The sequence below is a fragment of the Euwallacea fornicatus genome, chromosome 19 (assembly GCF_040115645.1).
Source record: "Euwallacea fornicatus isolate EFF26 chromosome 19, ASM4011564v1, whole genome shotgun sequence".
In the NCBI taxonomy this organism is placed as follows: Eukaryota; Metazoa; Arthropoda; class Insecta; order Coleoptera; family Curculionidae; genus Euwallacea; species Euwallacea fornicatus.
The window spans coordinates 3,066,256-3,089,203 of NC_089559.1; the positions used below are offsets into that span (position 1 = coordinate 3,066,256).

General features: G+C 32.1%; 4 protein-coding genes across 10 annotated transcripts in view; 3 read left to right on the forward strand and 1 right to left on the reverse strand.

Annotated features, from left to right (window-relative positions):
• LOC136345289 (Kv channel-interacting protein 1-like) overlaps positions 1-10,037 on the forward strand; it is a 190,264-nt gene extending 180,227 nt beyond the window's left edge. For all 4 annotated transcript variants that reach the window (XM_066293431.1, XM_066293433.1, XM_066293430.1 and 1 more), the window contains one exon: positions 8,606-10,037. In XM_066293431.1, the coding sequence (XP_066149528.1) occupies positions 8,606-8,716 (111 nt within the window). In that variant the 3' untranslated portion in view covers positions 8,717-10,037. The remainder of the gene's footprint in view (positions 1-8,605) is intronic.
• Positions 10,038-12,478: 2,441 nt separating this feature from the next.
• Positions 12,479-15,435, reverse strand: Fnta (farnesyl transferase alpha). The gene is made up of 6 exons (XM_066293425.1): positions 15,183-15,435; positions 14,144-14,267; positions 13,852-14,082; positions 13,589-13,789; positions 13,092-13,332; positions 12,479-12,720 (listed from the first exon to the last, which is right to left on the reverse strand). Exons 1-6 carry the CDS (start codon positions 15,322-15,324, stop codon positions 12,667-12,669), a joined length of 993 nt encoding a protein of 330 aa, XP_066149522.1. The 5' UTR covers positions 15,325-15,435; the 3' UTR covers positions 12,479-12,666.
• A 147-nt stretch (positions 15,436-15,582) lies between these two features.
• On the forward strand, positions 15,583-19,015 carry LOC136345284 (alpha-2-macroglobulin receptor-associated protein). The gene is made up of 7 exons (XM_066293423.1): positions 15,583-16,498; positions 16,723-16,938; positions 17,169-17,391; positions 17,806-17,888; positions 17,948-18,059; positions 18,253-18,337; positions 18,500-19,015. Exons 1-7 carry the CDS (start codon positions 16,262-16,264, stop codon positions 18,693-18,695), a joined length of 1,152 nt encoding a protein of 383 aa, XP_066149520.1. The 5' UTR covers positions 15,583-16,261; the 3' UTR covers positions 18,696-19,015.
• A 327-nt stretch (positions 19,016-19,342) lies between these two features.
• The window catches only part of LOC136345282 (acetylcholine receptor subunit alpha-like), a 156,100-nt gene continuing 152,494 nt past the window's right edge, over positions 19,343-22,948 (forward strand). For all 4 annotated transcript variants that reach the window (XR_010733117.1, XR_010733118.1, XM_066293418.1 and 1 more), the window contains exon 1: positions 19,343-19,637. Coding sequence is in view for 2 of the 4 variants with exons in the window: in XM_066293418.1 (XP_066149515.1) it covers positions 19,437-19,637 (201 nt within the window). In the remaining 2 variants the exon portion in view is untranslated. The remainder of the gene's footprint in view (positions 19,638-22,948) is intronic.

A 22,948-nucleotide genomic window follows, 5' to 3' on the forward strand; every position in this document is an offset into this window, starting at 1 on the left:
CGGCCAAAGAACATAATATGGAACATGTGTAATAACAATCTAGAGAGATTTAGTAATTTTTATTTGGGTATGATGCAGCATAAATACAGTATCGGACAAAATTAGAGCAACTTTACAAATTTAATTTTAAATTAACATTGTTTCTTTAAAAATAAGATTTGTTATTAGCAGTAATATGTTTACAACCTATTATAATACACCTGAGACTCAATGTTTAAAAAGAACATTTTAGGGGAGAAGGAAAAAGAAAACCTTTTACCACCACAATTGGAGCGACAAAATTAAAGCAACTTAAAAATTATTTAAATGAATATTATCTTTAGAACAATTTTTTATGTATTACCATTAATATTTAGTCTAATACCCCTTGTTTTGAAGAACCAGCTCACACCTTTTCGACATTGAAGAAATTAAATTTGAAATGATGTCAGAATCAATAGACTTCCAGACGTTCTCTATTTCTTCAAATAAATTATCCTGATTGGTAATATTTTTTCCTCGGATTTTGTTATCTATGATCTCCCAAAGGTTCTCAATGGGATTTAAGTCCGGAGATTCGGCTGGCCATTTCATTGCCTCGACTTTCTTCTCCACGAACCAAGCTTTTATTATTTTCGCAGTATGCTTAGGATCGTTGTCGCGCTGGTAGACAAACTTAAGGGGCATTTCCCATTCAGCATATGGATACATAACATTCTCTAGTATATAATGATACTTAAATCTATCCATTTTGTCCTTAATCCTATAAAGTGGACCAGTTCCGTAAGCAGAGAAACAACCCCAAACCATAATATTTCCTCCGCCGTGTTTAATGGTAGTTTTTACGTACTTTGGATTAAGTCTTTGGCCATTTGGGCGACACACCCATTGAGCTCCATCACTTCCATAGATGTAAAACTTAGATTCATCGGAAAATAATACTTTCTTCTACTGTTGAGAAGTCCAATCTCGGTGGTAGGTGGCGAACAACATCCTGGTATTTTTTAGTGAAAGATGTGGTTTTTTGGCAGGTTTCCTTCCTTTTAAACCACGTTCTGTCAATCGACGTTGAACTGTTCTGGAAGAAACACTAACTTCTCCTGCTTGTGTAATAATCTGGCGAGCTGACATTTCAGGATTTTTTTTACTTAGCCTTATAAGACGCCTGTCTAACTTCTCTGTCGTTTTTCTTTTCCGACCACCTCGTTTTAAATTCGTTACGTCACCACGGTCAGTGGATCTCCTGATAGTTTTTGATAAAACATCTTTTTTTATGCCGAAAACTTCCGATATAAGTTTTTGCGATTTCCCACTCTTATATGCACTAATAATTTTTCGTTTTAGATCAACTGAATAGTGAACACCACGAGGCATAATCGTAGATATTAATTGTTTAAAATACCACAGGAAAGTCAGAAATACAAAATGTTTAAACATTGGTTGCTCTTATTTTGTCGCAAAGAATTTTAGATCAAAACAATTTTTTTATTCCCAATAACAACTTAAACTATTTATAGCAAATGTATTTTACACTAACTACCTTAAGCTGAATATTTATGATAAAATATTTCATGATTTTTTAGAGAACTTAAATTTAGAAGAATATTTCAAAAGTTGCTCTAATTTTGTCCGATACTATATACGTCGGAAAAAAGCTCCAACAGAACTTTGCTTATGAAAAAGCAGTAATATCCGTCATAAAACATTAAAGAAACATAAAAGCGTTTTAATGGAGGCTTCAAATGGTTTATGTCAAATATCAGGATTATTTGGTAGTTCTTTATTTGGAGCTCGCGTAAAGATTGGCATGAAAGAAAATGGATATGGCAAAGAAAATATAGTATTAGTAGTGGCGCCAATTTTTTTCTTTTTAATCCCTTGAAATGAAAATTGTTTCCCTATTTCAATTAACTTTTTTGAAATAATTGAGCCCTACATCCATGTCCAGGTGTGGCACAGAACATAAAATTCTGTACATTGAAATATTACTAAATCAAAATGCAAACTACGCCTCTAGAATTTAACTTGAATTTTTAGTACTACAGGAATATTTGGGCAAAATATGAAAGCACTGAGAAAAATTCCAAAGGAGGCGCCAATTATTTTATACCGAGTCTTTCCAGTTGCGTCTACTAGATCCTTCAGTTTGCAAAGACAAGTTTATTTATTCAATAATACAGAATATACCTCACCTAATGCCGTCAAGCTCTTTTCAATAGAGGTCTCTATCGAGTTTTATTAACTCCGCATATAGAGCCGATCGGATCTAACTCTTTTATCCTGCAAAATAAACTGAAATGTACACACTCGAGTGGGTTTTCTCGATAGATTTCGAGATTTCGTCAATAAATATTTCGAACTTAATATACAGAGTGTCCCTGTAATAACTAAACGACATTTGACCAAAAATTCGTGAACTAAAAATAAATCGTCCTAGGTAAACTTGCCTATATCCAAATGTTGCTTCGTTTTGCCACTAGAGAGTACCAAAATTTTCAAATTTATATCGTTTTTTTCGATTTTTGAAAAGATAATTATATTATTAATAAATTTAAAAATGCAGTTTTACTTCCTTAAAAAAATCATCAAAAGCGTTAAGAGTTTTAAATTAATTTCCAATTGAAGCAGAGGAGTGCATAGTTGAAACCCGAAACACAAAAAATTTAATATTACATAATTCCTGGAGAAAATTCAATATTAAACGCTGGGAAGAATTCACTATTAATTCCACAAAATAATTCGACATTAATTCCTCATAAAAATTCAATATTAATTTCTCAAAAAAAAAACAATTTTATTTACTGAAAAAAATTCAATATACGGTATCTAACAATGTCATTCGTACACATAGATTTTTTAAAGAACATAAACAATTTGCGCTATCAAATTTAATTAATTTTTTTCTATTGGTTTTTTTTATTTTCAACAAGAAATATATTATAAATAAAAGTACTTAACTTAAAAGTCTTTCAAAAATATGTAAGAAAACTAATCAACAAATTTAACAGAAATACCTCATTTTCATACATTTTTGTTCGTACAGTCACATTTAAATATAGAATTAAACGACATTTTGCATAAACAACAATCGATTAATGCTTTGTCGAGTAGCTCTTTGCTTTGATGGCCACTCCACATGTTTTATTCATTGAATAAACCATTTTTTGACAAATTTCAGGGCTGATTTTCTCCCATTTTTCTCTTACGTTTTCTAATTCTTTTTTTAATGAAATTTTGTATTTTCTGATATATTTTTTTAAAATTGCCCACAAATCCTCTATTGGGTTTAAGTCCGCCGGTTGTGAAGGCGTTTTTAAATAATTTTGGAACATTCAAAATTAACCATTTCTTTATTAATTAGAGCCGTATGCCGTATATTGGGTCATTCTCCTGTTGAAATCTTTAAATATTTGGAAGACCCAGTTTTTGTGCACTTCGTTTTACATTATTTTTCAAAATTTCATTGTAAACATGTTTATCCATAATGCCATCGATGATATGAATATTTCCAACTCCATTTGACGTCATACAGCCCCAAATCATTACAGAACCACATCTATATTTTACAGTAGGAAGTGTATTGTAAGGATTATTATCTTCGTTAATTTTTCTCCACACCCTGTGGATGCCATTCGATTGAAAAAGATTTATTTTTATTTCGTCAGACCAAATTACATTATCCCAAAATACTTGATCTCTATTTAGATGTTATTTTGCGAATGAAAGTCTCTTGCCCTCATTTTCTTTGCTTACATACGTCTTCTTTCGGGAGATTCTGCCATGATAATCATGTTTCCATAATACAGGATGGATCGTTTGTTCAGACACATTATTTCCTGCTGCATTTTCGATCATGAACGCATTTTGGGAACGCTTAACTTTGTTTTTTTTTTATTTCGCTATTATACGCTCCTTTCTTTCATTTAACTTCTTCTTCGTAGGTTTTCTTGAACACTTTTCGACCGTGCGTTCGTTTCTAAATTTGTTCATGACATATTGGATGGTAAAATATGTTTTATTAGTTAGTTCACCTCCTTTTTTTAAACTGTACGTTTTCAATGCCATATTGACGTTAGAGTTCTTCAAATCACAATTAAGTTCTATTCGTTTCGACATGATTAAAATTGATGACGATATTAACTGAATTAATAGTGCAGTATGCAAACACGACATGACTCATCTCTATGGAGTTCCGAAAAAATTGTTTCCATTGGGTTTAGGCGCTATTTTTGTGAATTGTACGAACAAAATTGTTTTGTAGAAATGAGATAGTTTTACTACGATTAGTGATTAGGTTTGTTACATGATCTTTGATAGTTTTGTAAACCATTACATGCTGCATGTTTAATACATTTCTTGTTAAAAAAAAAGAGTGAAAATCGTAGAAAAAAAATTTAATTCAATAATTAAAAAATTCATGCGTACGAACAAGACATTGTAAACTTGAAAATTGTAAATAATTTCGACTTTTAACTAAAATTCTAATTCCGTCGTTTTTATTCATCTGACAAATCTTAAATGTTAACCACAAGAAATGACAATCAGAACTTACCCCCCAGCACCAAAAGCTTGACCTCAAATCACGTCAGAAACATTCACTTTCACTCACAAAATGGCAGTTAAATGCCGCCCTTTATTCACTCACTAATTCAGTTAAATGGCGTACCTCACGAGTCTAAAACAAGAGAAAACCCGATTATCCCGATTATTAGTGCCGAGAGCATTACGAAGGTCTTATTCATTGCCGCGCTAATATTTAACTGAATTATCTCAAAAGTGAGATCGGTTCGAAAACGCACAAAAAATTCGTAACCTACCTTTTCTAAACACTTTTCCTAAATATACAGCTGATAAGTCTTAAGAACGATACACGATAGAAAATAATATGCGATATTTCTAGATTTAGGAAAATAAAGGAAAATTTGCGAATTCAAGGCATTAGTTTCATTCTGCATCACACCCCGACAGAATAAAAAATACATAAACTTGATAGAAAAAAGTTTGAGGTTTTTCGAGAACAATACTAATTTAGAATTTCATACGGTATCAAATGCGTCATGTTCCAATTGATATAGATACATATACAGGTTGTACATAAAGTATGGCATAAATTATGTACATTATGTACATGCACATAAAATAGGAAACTAATTTTCTAGATCTGGAATTAAAATAATAAAAAAATGCTTGAAAACATCGATCTTAGCTTACAATTCAACACATTTCGATTAGATAATATTGGCCATGACGTCATCATTGTTCGAGATATCACGTTAGTGTAAATTTTTTTTATGGTAAATAAGTTTTTGAAAATTTATCGAAAAATTTCTTATGTAATATAGTAAAAAAGTTTATATCCTGTACATAAAATTGTGTGGCCTTTCATATAAAATGATGAAAAACAGAGATTACTATAAAAAAGTTAGCACTGACGTCATATCTGGAACAATGATGACGTCACCATTAATATTAGCTAATCAAATTATGGGAAATTGTAAACTAAAGTCGATGTGTCCAGGCATTTTTTATTGTTTTAATTACTTTATGTACACCCTGCATAATAAAGATAAAACTACTATGAATCTTAACATTTCATCTCCATCTATTAAAAACTTAACACCTTTGAGGGCTGTGTAACATATGTAAGCTTATAAATTTAATTATCTTATGAACAATCGCCGTAAGTAGCATGTCGCGATCGTGCAATGTCAACTCTTCCTTCATTAAATTGTGCAGAATTCGTAATTTTTATTAGTATATAACCCTTGTAGGACACTAATTAAATTATATAACTAAAAGGTATTTTGTAAAACGATTTGCGTAGGGTTATAGATCGCATCGAGACAATAGATATGAGCTATTTTTCAACGCAATAGCCCTACGCGTTTCCGAGATATCGACGTCCCTAATTTGAAAAGTGGCAAAAAAGTATACTTCTCTTGAAAATTAATGATCAATCCTATTATTAATATATATAATTATATATTTTTTTCGATTTGTTATTTAATAGGACTGTTCGTAAAAATGGTAAATAAAACACGCGATTTATTATGGTATTTTTCATTTTATTTTAATAAGACACCTTTTTTTAACGTGTTTTATTTATCATTTATTATTTTCTCGAGAGTCACGTAATAATTGTAATCTAATAAACAATAACCGTAAGTATTATGTAGAGATTCTGCGGGAGAAAATGTTCCCTCGCCAAATTATCTAAAATTAGTAATTTTTATTTAATAGCACGTTTCTGACTTATGCAAGCAACTATTTTAATATTTTAAATAAATATACATATAAACATAATTCGACCTCTCCTGAAAACTTTCTTACTATTTATTTTTATATTGATAATTATTAAAAACTCGATTAAGAATGGGTTTTTTTAGTACCTTTTAACTCCATAAATATTCTAACAATTAATTTAAAAAATGATACCATATTTTTTTTCTTCTCAATTTTTGTAATTTTTTGACATTTCTTGGAATTAGCATCTTTGATTCATGTTATTTGGATTTCCCTAAGTTGCCTTTCAAACACTCGCAAAAGTTTGATGGTTGGAGAGTCTGGCCCTCATGCGCCCCATTACCTTACAGAATTTATATGCACAAGGGCAAATTAAATGAAAACCTTAAAAACGATATTGAATTTATTGAAACACTCTAAAGAATTAGTATATCACTTTTCAATATAGTCCCCATTACGTTCAGAACGCCATCTCCCTCATTTTGGAAGTGCTTGAATACCCAAAGAAAAAAACCTCTTCGTGGTGTGTACAGCCACTCATGCACCGCCTGAATCACTTCATCGTCAGTTTAAAACTTTTTCCCATATAAAGCCTCTTTAAAGTAACCAAATGCATGATAATCGCTGAGGGCGAGGTCAGGCGAATATGGAGGAGATGGTAGATATTCAAACTTCAGATTTTGGATGACTGCTGTCGTTGTACGGGCAGTGCATGGTTGCGCATTATCATGTTGCACAAGGACGCTATTACTTAGAAATCCTCGCTTTTTGGTTCTGATAGCACGCTTGAGACGGTTGTTCAGAAATTTTTAGTATGTAGCACTAGTAACGGTGTCTCCGTAAAGCATGTAGTCATCTAAAAGTACTCCTTTAGCATCCCAAAACAGGGTCAATATAATTTTTCCTTCGGAGAACTGGATGAGAAATTTTTTGGCTCCGATGAAGAAACGTGACTCTGTTCTTTGCTTGCTCGTTTGATTTCAGATTCATGATAGTGTACTCAGAACTCATCTCCAATGACAATTCTTTTCAGAAAGGCACATTCTTCGGTTTCATAACGACGCATAAGTTTCTCACAAGTATTGTTTAATTCTCGGGTCAATTACTTTGGCACCCACCTTTCTGATGCCTTATGGAATTGGAGAATGGCATGCATAATGTGGTGTACGGAACCATGGCCCATGTTTAAAATTTCAGTGATTTCGTTAAAAATAACACGACAATTTTTTTTCACTAACACTTCAACTGCTAATATGGAGTCAAACATGACAACACGATTTGTTTGACCACGTTAAGGAGAATCAATTACGGAAGTCATCCCATTTTTGAATTTGTTCATAAATTAATGCACTTGATGGAGCGATAAACATGAATTTCGATACTTTAATTTTATTCTACGATGAGTATCAATAGATTTTACCCCTTCAATTCGCAAAAAACGAATAACAAAACTTTGTTTTTTTTCCCTGGTACAAAGCTCTATTGAAGTCGCCATTTTGAAACTATCACTTTGTGAACAGTGTCATTTTTTCCTACATTACGATTCTTGCTAGATATTTTACATTTTAAAAATAATATTTTTACAAATTTATATCATGTACTTCCCCACATGATTGTTTTTTGGGATGCTTTTACGGTTTTCATTTGACTCTGTCCCGTATATTAGAAGCATATCAACCTTCTAGGCGATAGAATAATGTTTTATATTACAAGGCGAAAAATTATTAAATTTTCAATAAATTCAACTCCGATCAGTAACAGCCATAATAAACATTATCGGTATGTCAGATGTACGAAATATTTATTTGATTGTTGCGCATGAAACGCAAAACACGTTTTTTTTATTGTTTTTACAACAATGACGAACTCCATGGTATAGAAAATGTTTTTTTTTTGTAAATAAAATGTGTGCCTGTGGAAAAATTTATAAGAAACAAAAAAGTTTCGAATGAAGACAACTTGTGCCAGAGAAAAAGTTAAAGTCATTCGTACAGGGGGCAACGAAAACACTACACAACTTTTATTTACGATATGTGCGAAATTTTTAATATTTCAACGCATAAAAAAATCCCGCTCATGTGAAAACACATCCATATTTATAACAACTATTAATTTTAAAATTAGTGAAAATTAACTAAAGCGTATAGCAATTATTTAGGAAAAACCATATTAATTTGAAAACTTTAACGTCCTGTAGCGTCTAAACGAAGCAATATTGAATGTATGGAACTTTGTTTAAAACGCCGCATTTTTCGTTAAGGAATTGTTGGTCAAGATTTATACAATTATTTCTGGAACACCCTGTATAGATTTATCTAATTTTTATCAATATTTTTTTAGGTTTAATGTTAAATAAACTTTTTAATGTCCATTTTTTTTAAAGAAAATGGACAAAAATCAAGACGGAGTGGTCACCATGGACGAATTCCTAGATTGCTGCAAAACGGACAAAGACATCTCCGCTTCCATGGCTGTTTTCGATTCATCTATGTGACATTCGGTGGGATTTCGAGAAACTTCTCCTCAACCATAGAAGACATTTATCAAAAAAATTGTTAATTTTTTCCAATTCTTGAGCGTGTTAAATTTATCAAAATTTCGCTTAGCAAAACCAATTAAATTTCCTTGAAACAATCTCGAATTCGACCAATTAAATATAATTCATAATTGAGAACCAAACAGAGCATCAAACTTTAATGACGTACTAAAAGCCTTCACTTGTCAGACACGTCTTTCATGTCACATCTCTATTTACAGTCCGACAGAAAGGTTCTTTATATGTCGTTTATCAACATCTTATATAGCCGACGTTGACAAGAGACACATGACTGACTTGATTCTGATAGAATATTTTGTTACCATTAATTTCATCGTTCTATTGCCGTTATGCAACTTTACGATCTACTCAACGGGAATGAGAAATCAATAGAAAAACAATAATAAAACCTGAGAATTATGCGTTTAATCAAACTTAACAGTGTATTAAAAGCTTTATGGATATGGATCGATAGAGTTATTACAAAGTAAAGATAGAAGGGGATTAAGGGATAGTGTGCCATATACAGGGTTTGCTCAGAATTATGTGACTTTTGCGAGTTTTACATTACTAGGTTTAATGTCCGATTAAAAAAATATGTATAATCAGTTACTGAAACAATAAGTTTCTTTCATTTCCATACACAGAAGCATGCAAGCATATCCTGTATATTTGACTTATGGAATTCTAGACGATATAGCATAATATACATAATTATTTTTAGATAGAAACAGATATCGATGTTAAAAACAATTGTAAAAAGTTAATATTTAATATTTTATTAAACGATGTAACTAGATAGAAATTTATAAATTATATCGATGTTAGAAATTTTATATTTTTCCGTACTGTCCTACGAAATAATTCGATGTTTGAATATAGTAGGTGAAATATGCGTTTATATGGAACTGTTATATTTAAGGATGTGGCCAAGATAAGTGGTAAAATTACCAAATTAGTGTTATAAGAGGATCAATGGGTATTTGCATTCATTTAAATCGAGAATGTTATGACTTTTAAGAGGCTTGGGGCATTTTGCATGATTTTTATAGTGTCGATACAGCGGTAGTTATCTCTCGTTTATAGAGAAATCATTTCCAAAATAAAAACAAACGAATCTTCGAAGTTTTGTTTTCACAACTTCGCGGATACTTTTGACAAATATTTATTTATTGGAAAATTTTCAAATAATGCAAAATGCAAATGAATGTGCAAATCCTGCTCCCTTCAAGATTGTTATGAACTTTTAAGAAGAGACATAATAAATGTTTTATGCGAATTTCTCAATTTTTTCATTCCTCTCTCGACGCGACCCTGATTTAATTACTGCCAAGTTACAGTTTTCGTTTTGTTTTAAGGTTCCCTGAAAATATAAGACGCACACAAAATAACGCATAACGAGAGGTAGCTATCTCCTATTGATAACGATCACCACTTTAACTTTTGAAAAATAATAACGAACGTAATGAGAATTGTACATATCATCACATTTCTTGACTACTTCAATTTAAATAGTATGAGTGAAGCAAAAATACCTTATAAAATATTAATGAAAAATTATTTTTGATTATGCAGCTACCTACCCAACACCCTTATAATTGGTCGATGTTATTTCTGAATTAGCTCAAATTATACGTAACTTTCCCAATGGGCAGTTATGGTATTCCATCACTGTGCGTAACATCATACCAGTTTCAGACTTCATTTAATCTTAGACACATTTTGAATTAAAAAAATACAGTTAATATATTACATCTCTGAAAAGCAAATTTTATTCTGTCTCTAAACATCCACATCCTTTAATGTTATACAAATTAAGTCTGAAATGGTTCAGTGTCTATGATATTGCTGCGGTAACCGCATAATAATGTTAGAATTATTTGTAAATAGTGAAGGAATATGCTATAACTTGTAGGTTTTATTGATCTTGATCTGATGTTTCTAGAACCTACAAATAAATCCTATAATTTTACAAAATGGCGTTTGAATATGCTTTAATCACGGATAATATTACACACTCTAACCACAACTAAATTTTATAATGAATTCATAGCCACCGCAAAAGCCCAAACTGCATGTGATCGCAACCTGCAGCGACACCGAAATTTGAATTAATAGCTACAATGAAAAAGCATTTGTGTAGTGCGAAAACTCGTAGCGGTTCCGTTAAAAGACGTGAGGGCAGTGTAAGCGACCAGTTGATACGGTACTATAGTTAAAGCTGGCGTTGCCGGATTTATGATAGCGAAATACTTTTCGGGAAAACTAAGTTACATACATACAGGGTGTCCTCGAATTACGTGGCCAAAATAATACCGCAGATTGTTTGAGTGAAAATAAGTCGATTTAACTAAACTTCCCTCAGTCTAAAAGTTGATAATTATGGAGCTACAGGGTGTTAAAGTTGAAAAAAAAAATCACATTTTCTTTAATATCTTTCGATTTCTTTGAGTTAATTTCACGAAATTTCATATTTGAGGGTGTTTTAGGATACGAAATTCAAATTTATTAACGATTTAGTTGTTTCTTCTAGGGGGCGCCACAAGCGACCATTAGGACACATTTAAATCTCTGTAACTTTTTCTTGCCACGGTGTATATTATTTTGGTATTTAAAAACCTTTTTCCCTACCTTTTATACTTAGAAAAGGTATACTTTATTGACGTCGCTAGAAGAAACGGTTTTGGAGAAAAATGCATCTAAGCCTGATGATGCATGCAAATTACCTTAAAATTAGACGCCTTTCAATATTAACAAAAGTTTTCCGATTTGGAATTCTACGGAAAGGATATTTTTCCTTGTAAACTCGTACACTTTTTTGACTATTACAACGGCAAAGTCCATAAACTAACAGCATATCCACCATTTCAGAATAAGTGAATTTATTGGCCATACTTATGGATATTTAAAGGAACAAGAAGCGAAACTGACAAGAAAAACTGATGGCTAAATAAAAAAACTGACATTTGAGAAACAAATTCAAGTGTTAAAATGTCAATTAAAAACATAGCCAACTAAGTTATTTACTTAAAAGCGCTAACGCAAATATGTAGCGCATTAGAATTATGCGTTTTTCTCAAAAACCGTTGCTTCTAGCGACGTCAATAAAGTATAACTTTTCTAAATATAAAAGGTAGGGAAAAAGGTTTTTAAATACCAAAATAATATACACCGTGGCACGAAAAAGTTACAGAGATTTAAATGTGTCCTAATGGTCGCTTGTGGCGCCCCCTAGAAGAAACAACTAAATCGTTAATAAATTTGAATTTCGTATCCTAAAACACCCTCAAATATGAAATTTCGTGAAATTAACTCAAAGAAATCGAAAGATATTAAAGAAAATGTGATTTTTTTTCAACTTTAACACCCTGTAGCTCCATAATTATCAACTTTTGGACTGAGGGAAGTTTAGTTAAATCGACTTATTGTCACTCAAACAATCTGCGGTATTATTTTGGCCACGTAATTCGAGGACACCCTGTATATGTGCATATTATGTACTTTTTATTTAATTTATAAACTAAAAGATATGTAAAATATGCTTATTTGTCTGTTGAAATTTTAAAATATTTTTGTGGGGACACTGACCAATTACCCCTATGGAAGAACCACCATTTGTCTTCAAGAAATTACTCTTACTTTAATGAACACATTTTCACCTGAATTCCTGTAGAATAGAATAGAAATTGAACTAGGATAGAAACAGCAAAGAAATTTCCATTCTGAAAATCTAACTGTATTTAAAATAATAAGTAGTAGGTACCTAACTCAATTAAATTCTTAACACACTAAATGCTTTAAGAATTAACTAGATATATCACGGCCACTGACACAAAAGTCTTAAAAAGGTGTTTAAAGTCTTAAGCAAAGAATGGCTTAATTATACTCTAACATATACTATAATTTGCTTAGTCCACGGCTTCCCCTTTTGATTGTTTCTCTATGGTATCGGCCATGTATTCCTAAAACCAGTATTAATATTTTTCACAAGTCTAGATTATTGAAGATTTCAGTTATTCGACTTTATTTCTATTTTAACAACCAATTTTTAGCAAATTTTCTTACAATGAAAGTGAAAAAGACTAAAAAGTGTAGAGAAAAATTGAGAAAACCTTCAAGTGAAATGAAATCAATTAATTTTCAACAGAAATGCAAAATTAATGGAAAAAAAAATTCTATAGAAAAATCATCAATCCTATATAAAAACTTGCTTGTGTTAAAAAAAAAATTGAAATTTTTCTACATGATATATTTAAATAATACATACTAGGGACGTAGCGTAAAAATCGTCTTTATAATTCAAACTAGTACTCAAATCCACATGAATACTTACCCAATACTTTCCTCTTATTGTATCAAACTTTGTTGCCAAATCACTACACAGCTCTTTTGCTCTAGCTACCGAGTATATGTTATCCTCTTCGCCTTCACTATGTTCCAGAGATCTCTCTGAACACATATCAACAATAAAAGCTAACAAAAAGGGAGACCTATTTCCCTCTTTGTATAAGTTCTCAAAGAACTCTGTGACCTTTTTGTTTCGGCTCAAACCTCCTTTGTCATGAAGAAGCAGACTACAGGAAATTCATTTATCATCATGATGTGCATAAGATGGATTCCTATCAGCTGATTTTCAACTAAGCTGATTGATTCCTAATGATAGCTAGCCAATCCTATTAATCCAAAATCAGCTGTTAGGGATCATTCTGATTCAGATTATTTTCAAAGAAGCGATTAGAAATATTTATATTCATAAATATGATGAATTAAAGTGTAGTATAAAGAATAAAAAATTCAATTAATCAATCTTTCACTGAAAGGAATACTTACCCCCTTAAGTAGTTCCATGCACTTTCATTATCCATAAGGATCTTTATTTTATCTAGTGTGTATTCAATTTCACGACTTAGAGTTTCCTGGGTAAAACCAGTGACACTATTTACAACAAAATATCTCTGATTCCAAGCTGAATTGTTTTTTATATCATCCAGTAGCAGTTGATCAACATATTCCAACTCACCATCATATAAACTACAAAAAAAATGTTGGATGGAAGTGAAAAATTATTTTTCTAGAACTATAATAATACTTACTTGAACGTTTTAATAACCCATTGCCGGTGTTGCCAGGCATGATAATTTTTTGCATCTGTAGCCAAAGCTTTTTCAGTCAGATATTTTTCCTTTGAGGGATCTTGTAGCCACTCAACTAGCACTTTTCTATGGTGCCACACTTGATAATTCTTGGTTTGTTTCAGTATGACCTTCTCAATATAGTCTAGTTCCTGGTGTAAATCCTTGTTAAGGGCTTTCAATATTTCTCTTCTAAAGATGATAATTAACAATTTAATTTGTATGAATTTGGGGAAAAGTAACAAACTTTTACCTATATTGCCATACAGTATAATTTGCAGGATTGAATTTAGCGGCAGTTTTTGTTAATTCTAAGGCTCTCTCTGAATATTCTTTCTTCTGGACTATAGCTCGAAAGTAGTCAAAGCAATCCTCAACTGAAAAATAATGGAAAATAAAGAGAAAAAATTGACAAAGTAACAACTATATATTATTATTTGTTTTGAACTACAATACAAATTATTTAAGCACAATTTCATCAAGCCTGTTAAATCAATGTTTGTCATGACAAGGCAAGTTAATTCAGATTAATTATCTCTGTTAACTTTAATAAGAGGGATGACAAATGAGATACAATGAGTGATGTGACTGATAATGCATATTTCATGATATGCATAATTAAGCAACAGCATAAAACAATAATTCTGCATTTCACAAAATAATAAACAAGTTTAAGTCATAAGTTTTATGTGAAACTTCATTCAATTTTGAAAGTGTTGTGATAAATAGAATAAGAACTAAATTTCTATGATATTTGAATGTGGATGTGTACCTAATGAGTTTTTTGCTTCAGCAAATAAACAATCATGGATCTCTATATGTGCCAAGATTTAAAAACAACTCATCCATCCCTAGTCAGTTGAATGCAAAATGTGTGAAGAAGTGGAGGTTGTTTATTGGCCATTTTCATGGTTTTGATGTTATGTTCTTGGTAAAATTTATGATGAAAATTAACCACTGAAAAATTTTGCTGCTTAATCACTTTATTTTTTTTGTATAATATGGTGAATAATGGAATTAAGTTGAAGCTTATAATTTTAATTTTTTGTAAATAGCTTTTATGAGCTAAATATTAATAATTCACACATCTTTCCTGTTATAATGATTACAAAGTGGCTCTATTCAAATTCTCAAATGGTTTCAAGGAAGATTTTGGTATAGTATACATATTTTCCTTATTACTGAACATACTTTAAGGGTTTTTTTCATTGCCATCAATTTAAAAATGTAGAAATAATAATATTCTAAACTCTAACAATTTCATGTTCTTCGTAAAAGCACATATTACTCACATTCTGGGGTGTAATCAATAGACACAATAGGGTGTTCCCCATCATCCTGCTTTAAAGGAGTTACATCACTCCATTCGCGCCTGTTTTTATATAGGACATATTGAGTGCTTAGTGCCCCTTCATCGCTGCTGCTATCACCCATTTTTAATTCAAGATTTTGCTTTTTAATATAAATTTTCAATTCTAAAAATGTAGATAATACAAAAGAGATAAGAATGTTAAAATGAGGTTATGTACTATGTCAGTGCCGCTTGACAGTAACAGTCATAGGATTTTATTGACTCTAGTTACACCTTACTGAAGTGCGGAGTTGAGTGATGCACTTTTATTGGCACGCCTTAATGGCAAATTTCAAAAGATTTTTTGTAAACTCATGCTATGCGCAGACTCTCGTAGCATCTCGGTTGCTGTTGTTTTTAATTGACCAGGGGCTTCCCTACGTCATTCTGGAAATATATCCTCATGGTGGAGGTAATGGAATCAATTTTAACGCAAGACCGCACAGGTATCTTTACATTACACCTCGTATACCATGTAAAATGATTTATTTAATGTACCTACTGAAACTTAGAGACGTCTCGTCAACGAATCTCATATGTTAACGATAAGATGTTTCCTTAACGGCAAGCAATAGTTGGCACAAAGCGCAAATTTTGCATGCTGAACTGAGAGTCAGGGGGCACTTGAAAGATAATGTGAGTGGTATAGTTAAACATGAAAAATATCTCAAAATGTAGACATCAAAATTTGAAAGAGTCGTTGAAAGAGATGTTATGATGAAAGAAAGGTTCGATTATAACTAGCCGAAAAACTAAAAACCCTTAAAAAGGGAGCAAAAATTGTCTTTGAGTCAAACAAAATAAAAATCTAAAAAACATGCAAGTAAAGAACAATAAATGAAAATAAGTATAAACCAATTTGGCTGTACGTTGGCAACGAGTGGTAATTGCAGCGCAGGAAAAAAATTGAGGTTAGAACTGGATGATTCCTTAATTATTATTTACGTGTTCAATTTCACCACGTATTTATTAATTTTGTGTTAAATAAATTTTCATAAAATTATCGTATTTTGATAAAATATGGCGAGCAATATGCCATTTTTCCGATTTTACGTTTTAATTTGTATTTTTGCCATCGCGGAATGTCATAATAAGTACTCCAAAGATGCAAATTTTCATAACAAGCCTCAAACCAACGTAAATACGTCTCAAGATACCTTTAAACCTGGGGACGATTTAAGACCTATAACTTTAAGACACCTAGATAGACCTTTTAGGATGGCTAAGCTGAATTTATTATGGTCGAAAGCTATATATGTAAGTAGAGATATATATATAGTTAATTTGCCTTTACAGTAGTTTCCATCTATTGAAGATATTAAATTCTTATGAAATATTTGAGGTTATTTTCAGTTCGTCTCTCATATTGAATATTGGTTGAAAACTTGGATTCATTTTCAGTTTTGAAGCCAGAAAGAAGTCTTCAAGGAAAACTATTTATGTAGAAAACTCACTTATTTTTGGTACCCTTTTTGTTGTAGCGACTCACTGATTCCAAACTTACATCCATATTTGGTGAATTAAAGCTTCATGACAAAGAGGAAATAACATGGAAACATTTACGAGCAGAAGGAAAAGACAAGGATGGATTGAAAGAGGCTCAATTGAGAGACAAACTAAAGATGATAATGACAAATTATGGGTTATTGGATCAAATGGACGATATGGATAATGACCAAAAGGTGCATCCCTACAAGGTAAAATTTTTTTGCAATTTTCTGAGAATGTTAAACCATGCTGTGTCTTTTGATATTTGCAAGATATTTGAATTTTAAGTTCAATTTTTTTTTTGCTCTTATTAATTGACATTTTTTTACAGAGTGATTAACACTATATTTGTTCCAGTGGCCATGTCTGTTAATATCAGTCCTATCAAAATATTTAAATTAAAAATCTGCCAAAGGGACACCACTTTGATTTTTTTTAGGCTTTGAATGAAGCTTCAGATAAACATGTGAATAAAAGCCTGTTTAAAGATAAAAAATTGAACAAACTATGGGAAAAAGCTGTAATGGCTGGTTTTAGCAAAGCAGAATTATCTGCTTTGCATGAAGAATTTCAGCATCATCAAGACAAGATTGATCAGTATTATTCTTTGTTGTACAAAGTGAAAGGTGATCCAAATGAGCAGATAGAGGAGAGAGAACAAAGTAAGTATTTAATTGTTTTTCCTGTTTTTCTAGATTATAAAGAGAGGATTCTACAAGATCTCTACTATTAGTATTTCTAAATCTCCATTGTTTGTCATATTCACATCACAGAGCCATACTAGGGACTCCAGAAAAGAATTATAAAAGGATTAAAACCAGCTTCGGCATGTTGTTTTCTATCTCACAAAATTGTATTTGCTTTATTAAAAGTATCTGAGTAGTGTCTCCCATGACTCCTTCAAGCTGTATTGTTTGTCTACTTCTCAATCTTCTTCAGTCCCTAGGTTGAAAAGTCTATTATGGGATTAAGGCAAACACTGGTATGTGTTAGGTATTTTGTTAATTCGTCCCTTAACAGAACTATTAATATTGGGTTTGCTGCTAATTGTCTGAATATAGTCGATTTTATTTCAGACTCTTTGGATGAATCTTTAGATAAATACAATCAAATCGAAGTATTGGAGGAAAAACAACCAAACAAGGATTATTTGGACAAGGTATTTGTCCCCTTTCAAGTCCTTCCTCCAGTATTTTAATTTATAAATATTGTTAATAGGTGAATTTAATAAGAGACCAGCATCGTCAATTAAAAGATGGGTACGATCATTTAGATAAACTTGCCTCTTCCGGCCCAGCAAGCAAAGAGTTCGTAGAGCCTAAGGTGCAAGGTCAGTTACATGTGTTTAATTTTTATTTCAGCAAGAACATGGTCGCCTTTGGCATAACCTTTTAAAAAACACCCTTTGTAAATTAAACTGATCATGTAAAATCCTGTGAAAATTTAATGAAAAATAAAATTATGGAATGTAGAATGCCAAAATGTGCCATTTCAACACTTTGTGAGCAGTTTATTTGTCTTAGGTTTATGGAGGATTGCACTGGAAAGTAACTTCAGTACTGCAGAGCTTCAGTCCTTAAAAGCCGAATTGTTGCACTACGAAAATAGGTAAAATAATTTTTTTCTCTACAATTTCTTGACCTATTTTCAGTTAATATATCATATTTTTATTTATCTTACTTTACAACGTTACCTTCCTAAAGCATTATTTATCATCAAAAAATAAGTACTTGTCTACAAAGATTTTTTTAGAGTTTATTTTTTTCTCAGATTACTAAAATTGCGACACATGCAAGTGGAACATGCTATCAATGAAGAAAAACATAACAAAAAACAGAAATTTTCCGGTGAAAAATCACACGGTCACAAAATGATGGAAGATAATATCAAGAAGCACGCGAGAAAAGTGGATAAAATTCACTTGGATATTGAGACCAAAATCATGCAAAAACATATCGAACTATAAAATATTTATAGAAAGAAAAAATGAACATACGTTGGTTTTCGTCTCAATATCGAAGCGAATTTCACTTTAATTTGGAGATGTAATTAACTGAGTTACAGTAGAATTTAGTCTCATATAAACAATTGTTCTATAGTGCCAAAGCGAACATTTTTAATAAGGTAAATATAAGAACATTTAATGTGTAGATTTTTATGCTAAAAGTGGCGATAAGTGTTCAATAGGAACAACATTTTGAATTCAATAATGTGGGTTTGCAATAATATATTTTTGTGCGTTTTTATAGAAGTATATGCTAATAAAAAATAAGTTCTTTAAGAAAATCTGTGTTTCTTTATTCTGGCTATTGAAAAATTATATATAGGGTGATTCGTCAGGTAATGAACACAGAACCTCAAAACAAATCGATTTTTATTAAATATTTTTTCGATTTTCTCGGCCCCGCATATTCCTCTGTTAATTTCAACGTTTCAACCAACCCAACCTCAGTTGGGTTTGGTTTATTTCGTTTGTTTCATGTAAAGGTACAAATGTGCGAACTCTACGCATCTAGATCCACGAGGAGCGTTGCCCAATAAAGACGCCCAAATAGAGCTTCGCCCTTCTGTGCAGCTTCCGGCCTGTTTCGAGTCCTTTCGGGCCCCCATGGCCATCTCACCCGGTGCAGTCTCCGGCGCCGCCTCAGCGTTCAGTCGCGTCTGGGGCGGATGAGGTGGTGCGTGCGGCCCCAACAGCATTCCGAGGATGGCCCCGATGGCCTCGGTTTACTGGTGCGTGCCCGTTGTCCTCTTTTATGGCCTCGTCCTCGTCCAGGCCAATCCGGACGCGAAGAGGCTGTACGACGATCTTCTTAGCAACTATAACAAACTGGTGCGTCCCGTGGTGAACACTTCCGATGTGCTTCGTGTGTGCATCAAGCTCAAATTGTCGCAGCTGATCGACGTTGTAAGTTTTGGCCTCATTTCCTATATAGCGATTGTTCATAGGATTGTAATAATATTAGTGATTTGATAAAATTGAAAATTTCCTCCCTTCAACGCTCTATAATACGAATGCGCGTCGGCAAACATTTCTGGACTTATTCCTCCTATTTTGTTAAATCGTTAGGTTAAATTATCAGTTTTCTACTAAGTTTTAGTAGGAGTTTACATGGAGACTTTGGGCGTTTCTCGCCCGCAAGATAAACGATACTTTTAGTCTTCATCACTTTACAGCATGAGTCAATACTAATACGCATTTTTTACGCTTTTTTTTCTTAAGACTTTTATGCGGTATTATTAATTTCCTGGTGTGTTTTCCGTGGACATAATTTCTCTAAGTATGCAGGGAAATTGAAGCTTAAGGATGGATTCGTTGTGTTATGTTAAGGTAATTAAGGGGCGCAATTTCTATGGAAATTGGAGCCTTCATGGAATTTGAAAGAGTCAACTTGTGAGTGAATGAAAGTAAGCTGTAACTTTAATGAAATTGCTCTTCGGGTCTCCACAAGATCGGCGCTTTAAATTTGAAAAGTGTTGAAATTGGGTTCCTCCCACTCGTTGAGGGATTTTCCAGTAAGATTCTTTTTTCTTATATTATTTGTTATTTACGTCCACTAGTCGATACATTTCAAAAACTCTTAGCCCTGATCACTTTGTAGAGTCTAGTGTCAGTGCGTAATTTTCTACCACAATTTTTTTTTAGATTTTTGACCAAAATTGTTAACTTTCTAGTATGATTTCAAGGGGGATAATGAACGTCACTATCTCTTAAAATTAGGACTTCAATGAAATGTCTAAGGTAACCGTAAAAAGAGCTCTAGGTGAGTGTAGTGATATCCAATGTGGATAGATTAATTGTTTTCTGTTAAATTAATCACCAGATATATTTTCAATACATTTCTTTGAAAGCCTCAACCGATCTTGAAAAACTCAATTTTTGAGTGAATGAGTTCAAAACGAGTAAAAATCGAAATATTTAATATAAATTCTATGCTAAACGTCACTTTGATACTCCTTATCTCAAAAAGTGTTACAGACAGGTATATACTAAAAAATATCCCATTTAAATTGCGCGCAACAGGACTAAAATAGGCGTCTTATTTGAAATCAACATCACAATTTGCATATAAAATTGAAAACTTTTAGTTCTGTTTTCCCTTAGACCTTTAAACAAAGTTAGTACTTTTCTAACAATTTTTAACACAAACATTTAAAGTTAACGCTAAATTTGCCTCAAGGGGATCCAGATATCCCAACTAAATTACTAAAATACGCGCATTCGAGAGGCGGAATTTGGGCGTTGCTCCAGTGAGCTCGCTTGCAGTGAAACTTTCTGCGAATAAGTTGTGTTATTCAGGATAAAATTTTCGTTTATTGCAATGTTTGCTTAAGTTGTACATATAGTAAGAGCAATTTTCAAATATCATTGAAGTATACAGTTTGTATACAAAGTTGGGAAACAGGTAGTAGTAACAATTTGACCCTTTAGAAATACAAACTCTAAATTCATTAAGCTCTTCTGCGCTCTAACATTATATGTATACTGCAGTGCATAATGTATCAAAATATACTTCAGGAAATTAAACGAATATCAAAAGGGTGTAGCATTGTTCATATATATGTATATCTCTTGTTTATGTTAATTTCGGTTTAGGTAATATATGTCACTGGTGCTATTTGGCATTCTACGGAACTGAAAGATATAAAATTTAATCGAATATATTATATACATACGAGATGTCCATTTGTAACGTTTCAAACCTGACTTACGATCAAGTTGTGTTGAAGCTGAATGAGACACATTGTATTTTATTTCACATTTATATTAAATAGGTCCAAGCAATATTTTGAGTTCAAATTTGCTATATTTATTTCTTGGAGAGTTCGATTAATTAGAGGAATTATAAAGAATGACTCTGTATCTCTAGCAGTTAGAAAGTTTTTACCCCATTAAGTAGTTTTTCACAGATATCAAGATGAACTTCACTAAGTCAACATGAAACCTTTTGACCTAAGTTTTCCGCAAAGCAGTTGTTCTCATATGCAAAAATTTCAAAAACAAAGCTTAAAATCAAAGAAAAGCGCGCGTTTTCAGTAGGAAATGAGCGTAAATTTGATTTGGGAAAATCGGGATTTTAATCTGGAACACCCTTGGAGGAAAGCGTTGCCAGATGGCAAAAAGCAAATTGAGGAAATGGATCTGCCGGAAAATTCTTCGTAAAAAGATTTAGGCCACGTCCGATTCGATTAATTAGATCAATCTTGACACATTGAATAGCTTTCCTCTGATTTCTCTATATTCTGTCTTATTCTATTATAGTTCACGTGAAGAAAGTGGCTTAATTCAATTTGAGAACAGGAAACACCGCTTTCCTCATCAATGAAAAAAAGCTGTAAAGAAATTGTATTAGCCGCCAAGTTTTTCCTAAGAGAAAAAAATTAAGAAATAGTGCTGTTAATAGTTTTTATAATGTATTTTTTTATATTTTGTCGGTCCTTAAAATTGAGGGTCACTATGTCTTTGATTTTTAATAAATATACATAAAAATTGATGAAAATTTCAGCTAGAGGAGCTATAAATGATTCGAATATTCGACGAACCTTTCCTGAGTGCCTTAAACCCTCTTCTAGGCAAATTAGTCATGACTCGCAATTTAATCCTAATTAAATTTTATTAAATTACCCCCGCTTAGATTTAAGTCTAAAATCGAGCAAAGGTGGGAACCTCCGCTTCTGAGATGGCCGACTATTCAGTCTTTATTGCGAAAAAGACAATGTAGAAAGAAAGCAGAATTAAAAGTCACGATCTTTTTTAAAGTTTATTGCTCTTTTACGGTCCATTTTTGTCGAGTGACTATTAAGGAATTTTGCAATTAATTTGTTTAGTTGGATAGTTAAGAATTATTTTAAAGTCTGAGATTGACAATAGACGAGCAGGTCAATGTACTTCAGAGTAGATGATATATTTAATGAAGTGACGCCATTGATTTTATCGCAATTTTCGATCGGAAGAATTAATGTAAAAATTGTAGTTTTGAAAAATGCAGAAAGATAGAACTGAGTTAAAACCACCACAGTTTCAAAAAACTAAAACTAACTCTTGTAATACTCCACGCCACTGGTTCGAGAGCCTTTTAAAATCGCCGCTTTTTTCTGGAAACTTGAAGATTTTATTATAAAAAATCAAGAGCATTTTAATGAGAATTTTGGAGAGACGAAAAGAAGTAAAAATGTTTAGATCATCTATTTCCTGCAGTGTCCAGAATACAGGCTAAT

Bases quoted from the DNA above. Each gene is read 5' to 3' on its own strand.
- LOC136345284 (XM_066293423.1), top strand. From the start codon at position 16,262: ATGGCGAGCAATATGCCATTTTTCCGATTTTACGTTTTAATTTGTATT. The intron at 16,939-17,168 runs GTAAAATTTTTT...GATTTTTTTTAG, and splicing joins AAAAGGTGCATCCCTACAAG to GCTTTGAATGAAGCTTCAGA. The intron at 18,338-18,499 runs GTAAAATAATTT...TTTTTTTCTCAG, and splicing joins TTGTTGCACTACGAAAATAG to ATTACTAAAATTGCGACACA.
- Fnta (XM_066293425.1), bottom strand. From the start codon at position 15,324: ATGGGTGATAGCAGCAGCGATGAAGGGGCACTAAGCACTCAATATGTC. The intron at 13,790-13,851 runs GTAAGTATTATT...TTTTTTTTGTAG, and splicing joins TGGGTTATTAAAACGTTCAA to TTTATATGATGGTGAGTTGG. The intron at 13,333-13,588 runs GTAAGTATTCCT...AATTTCCTGTAG, and splicing joins GCATGGAACTACTTAAGGGG to TCTGCTTCTTCATGACAAAG.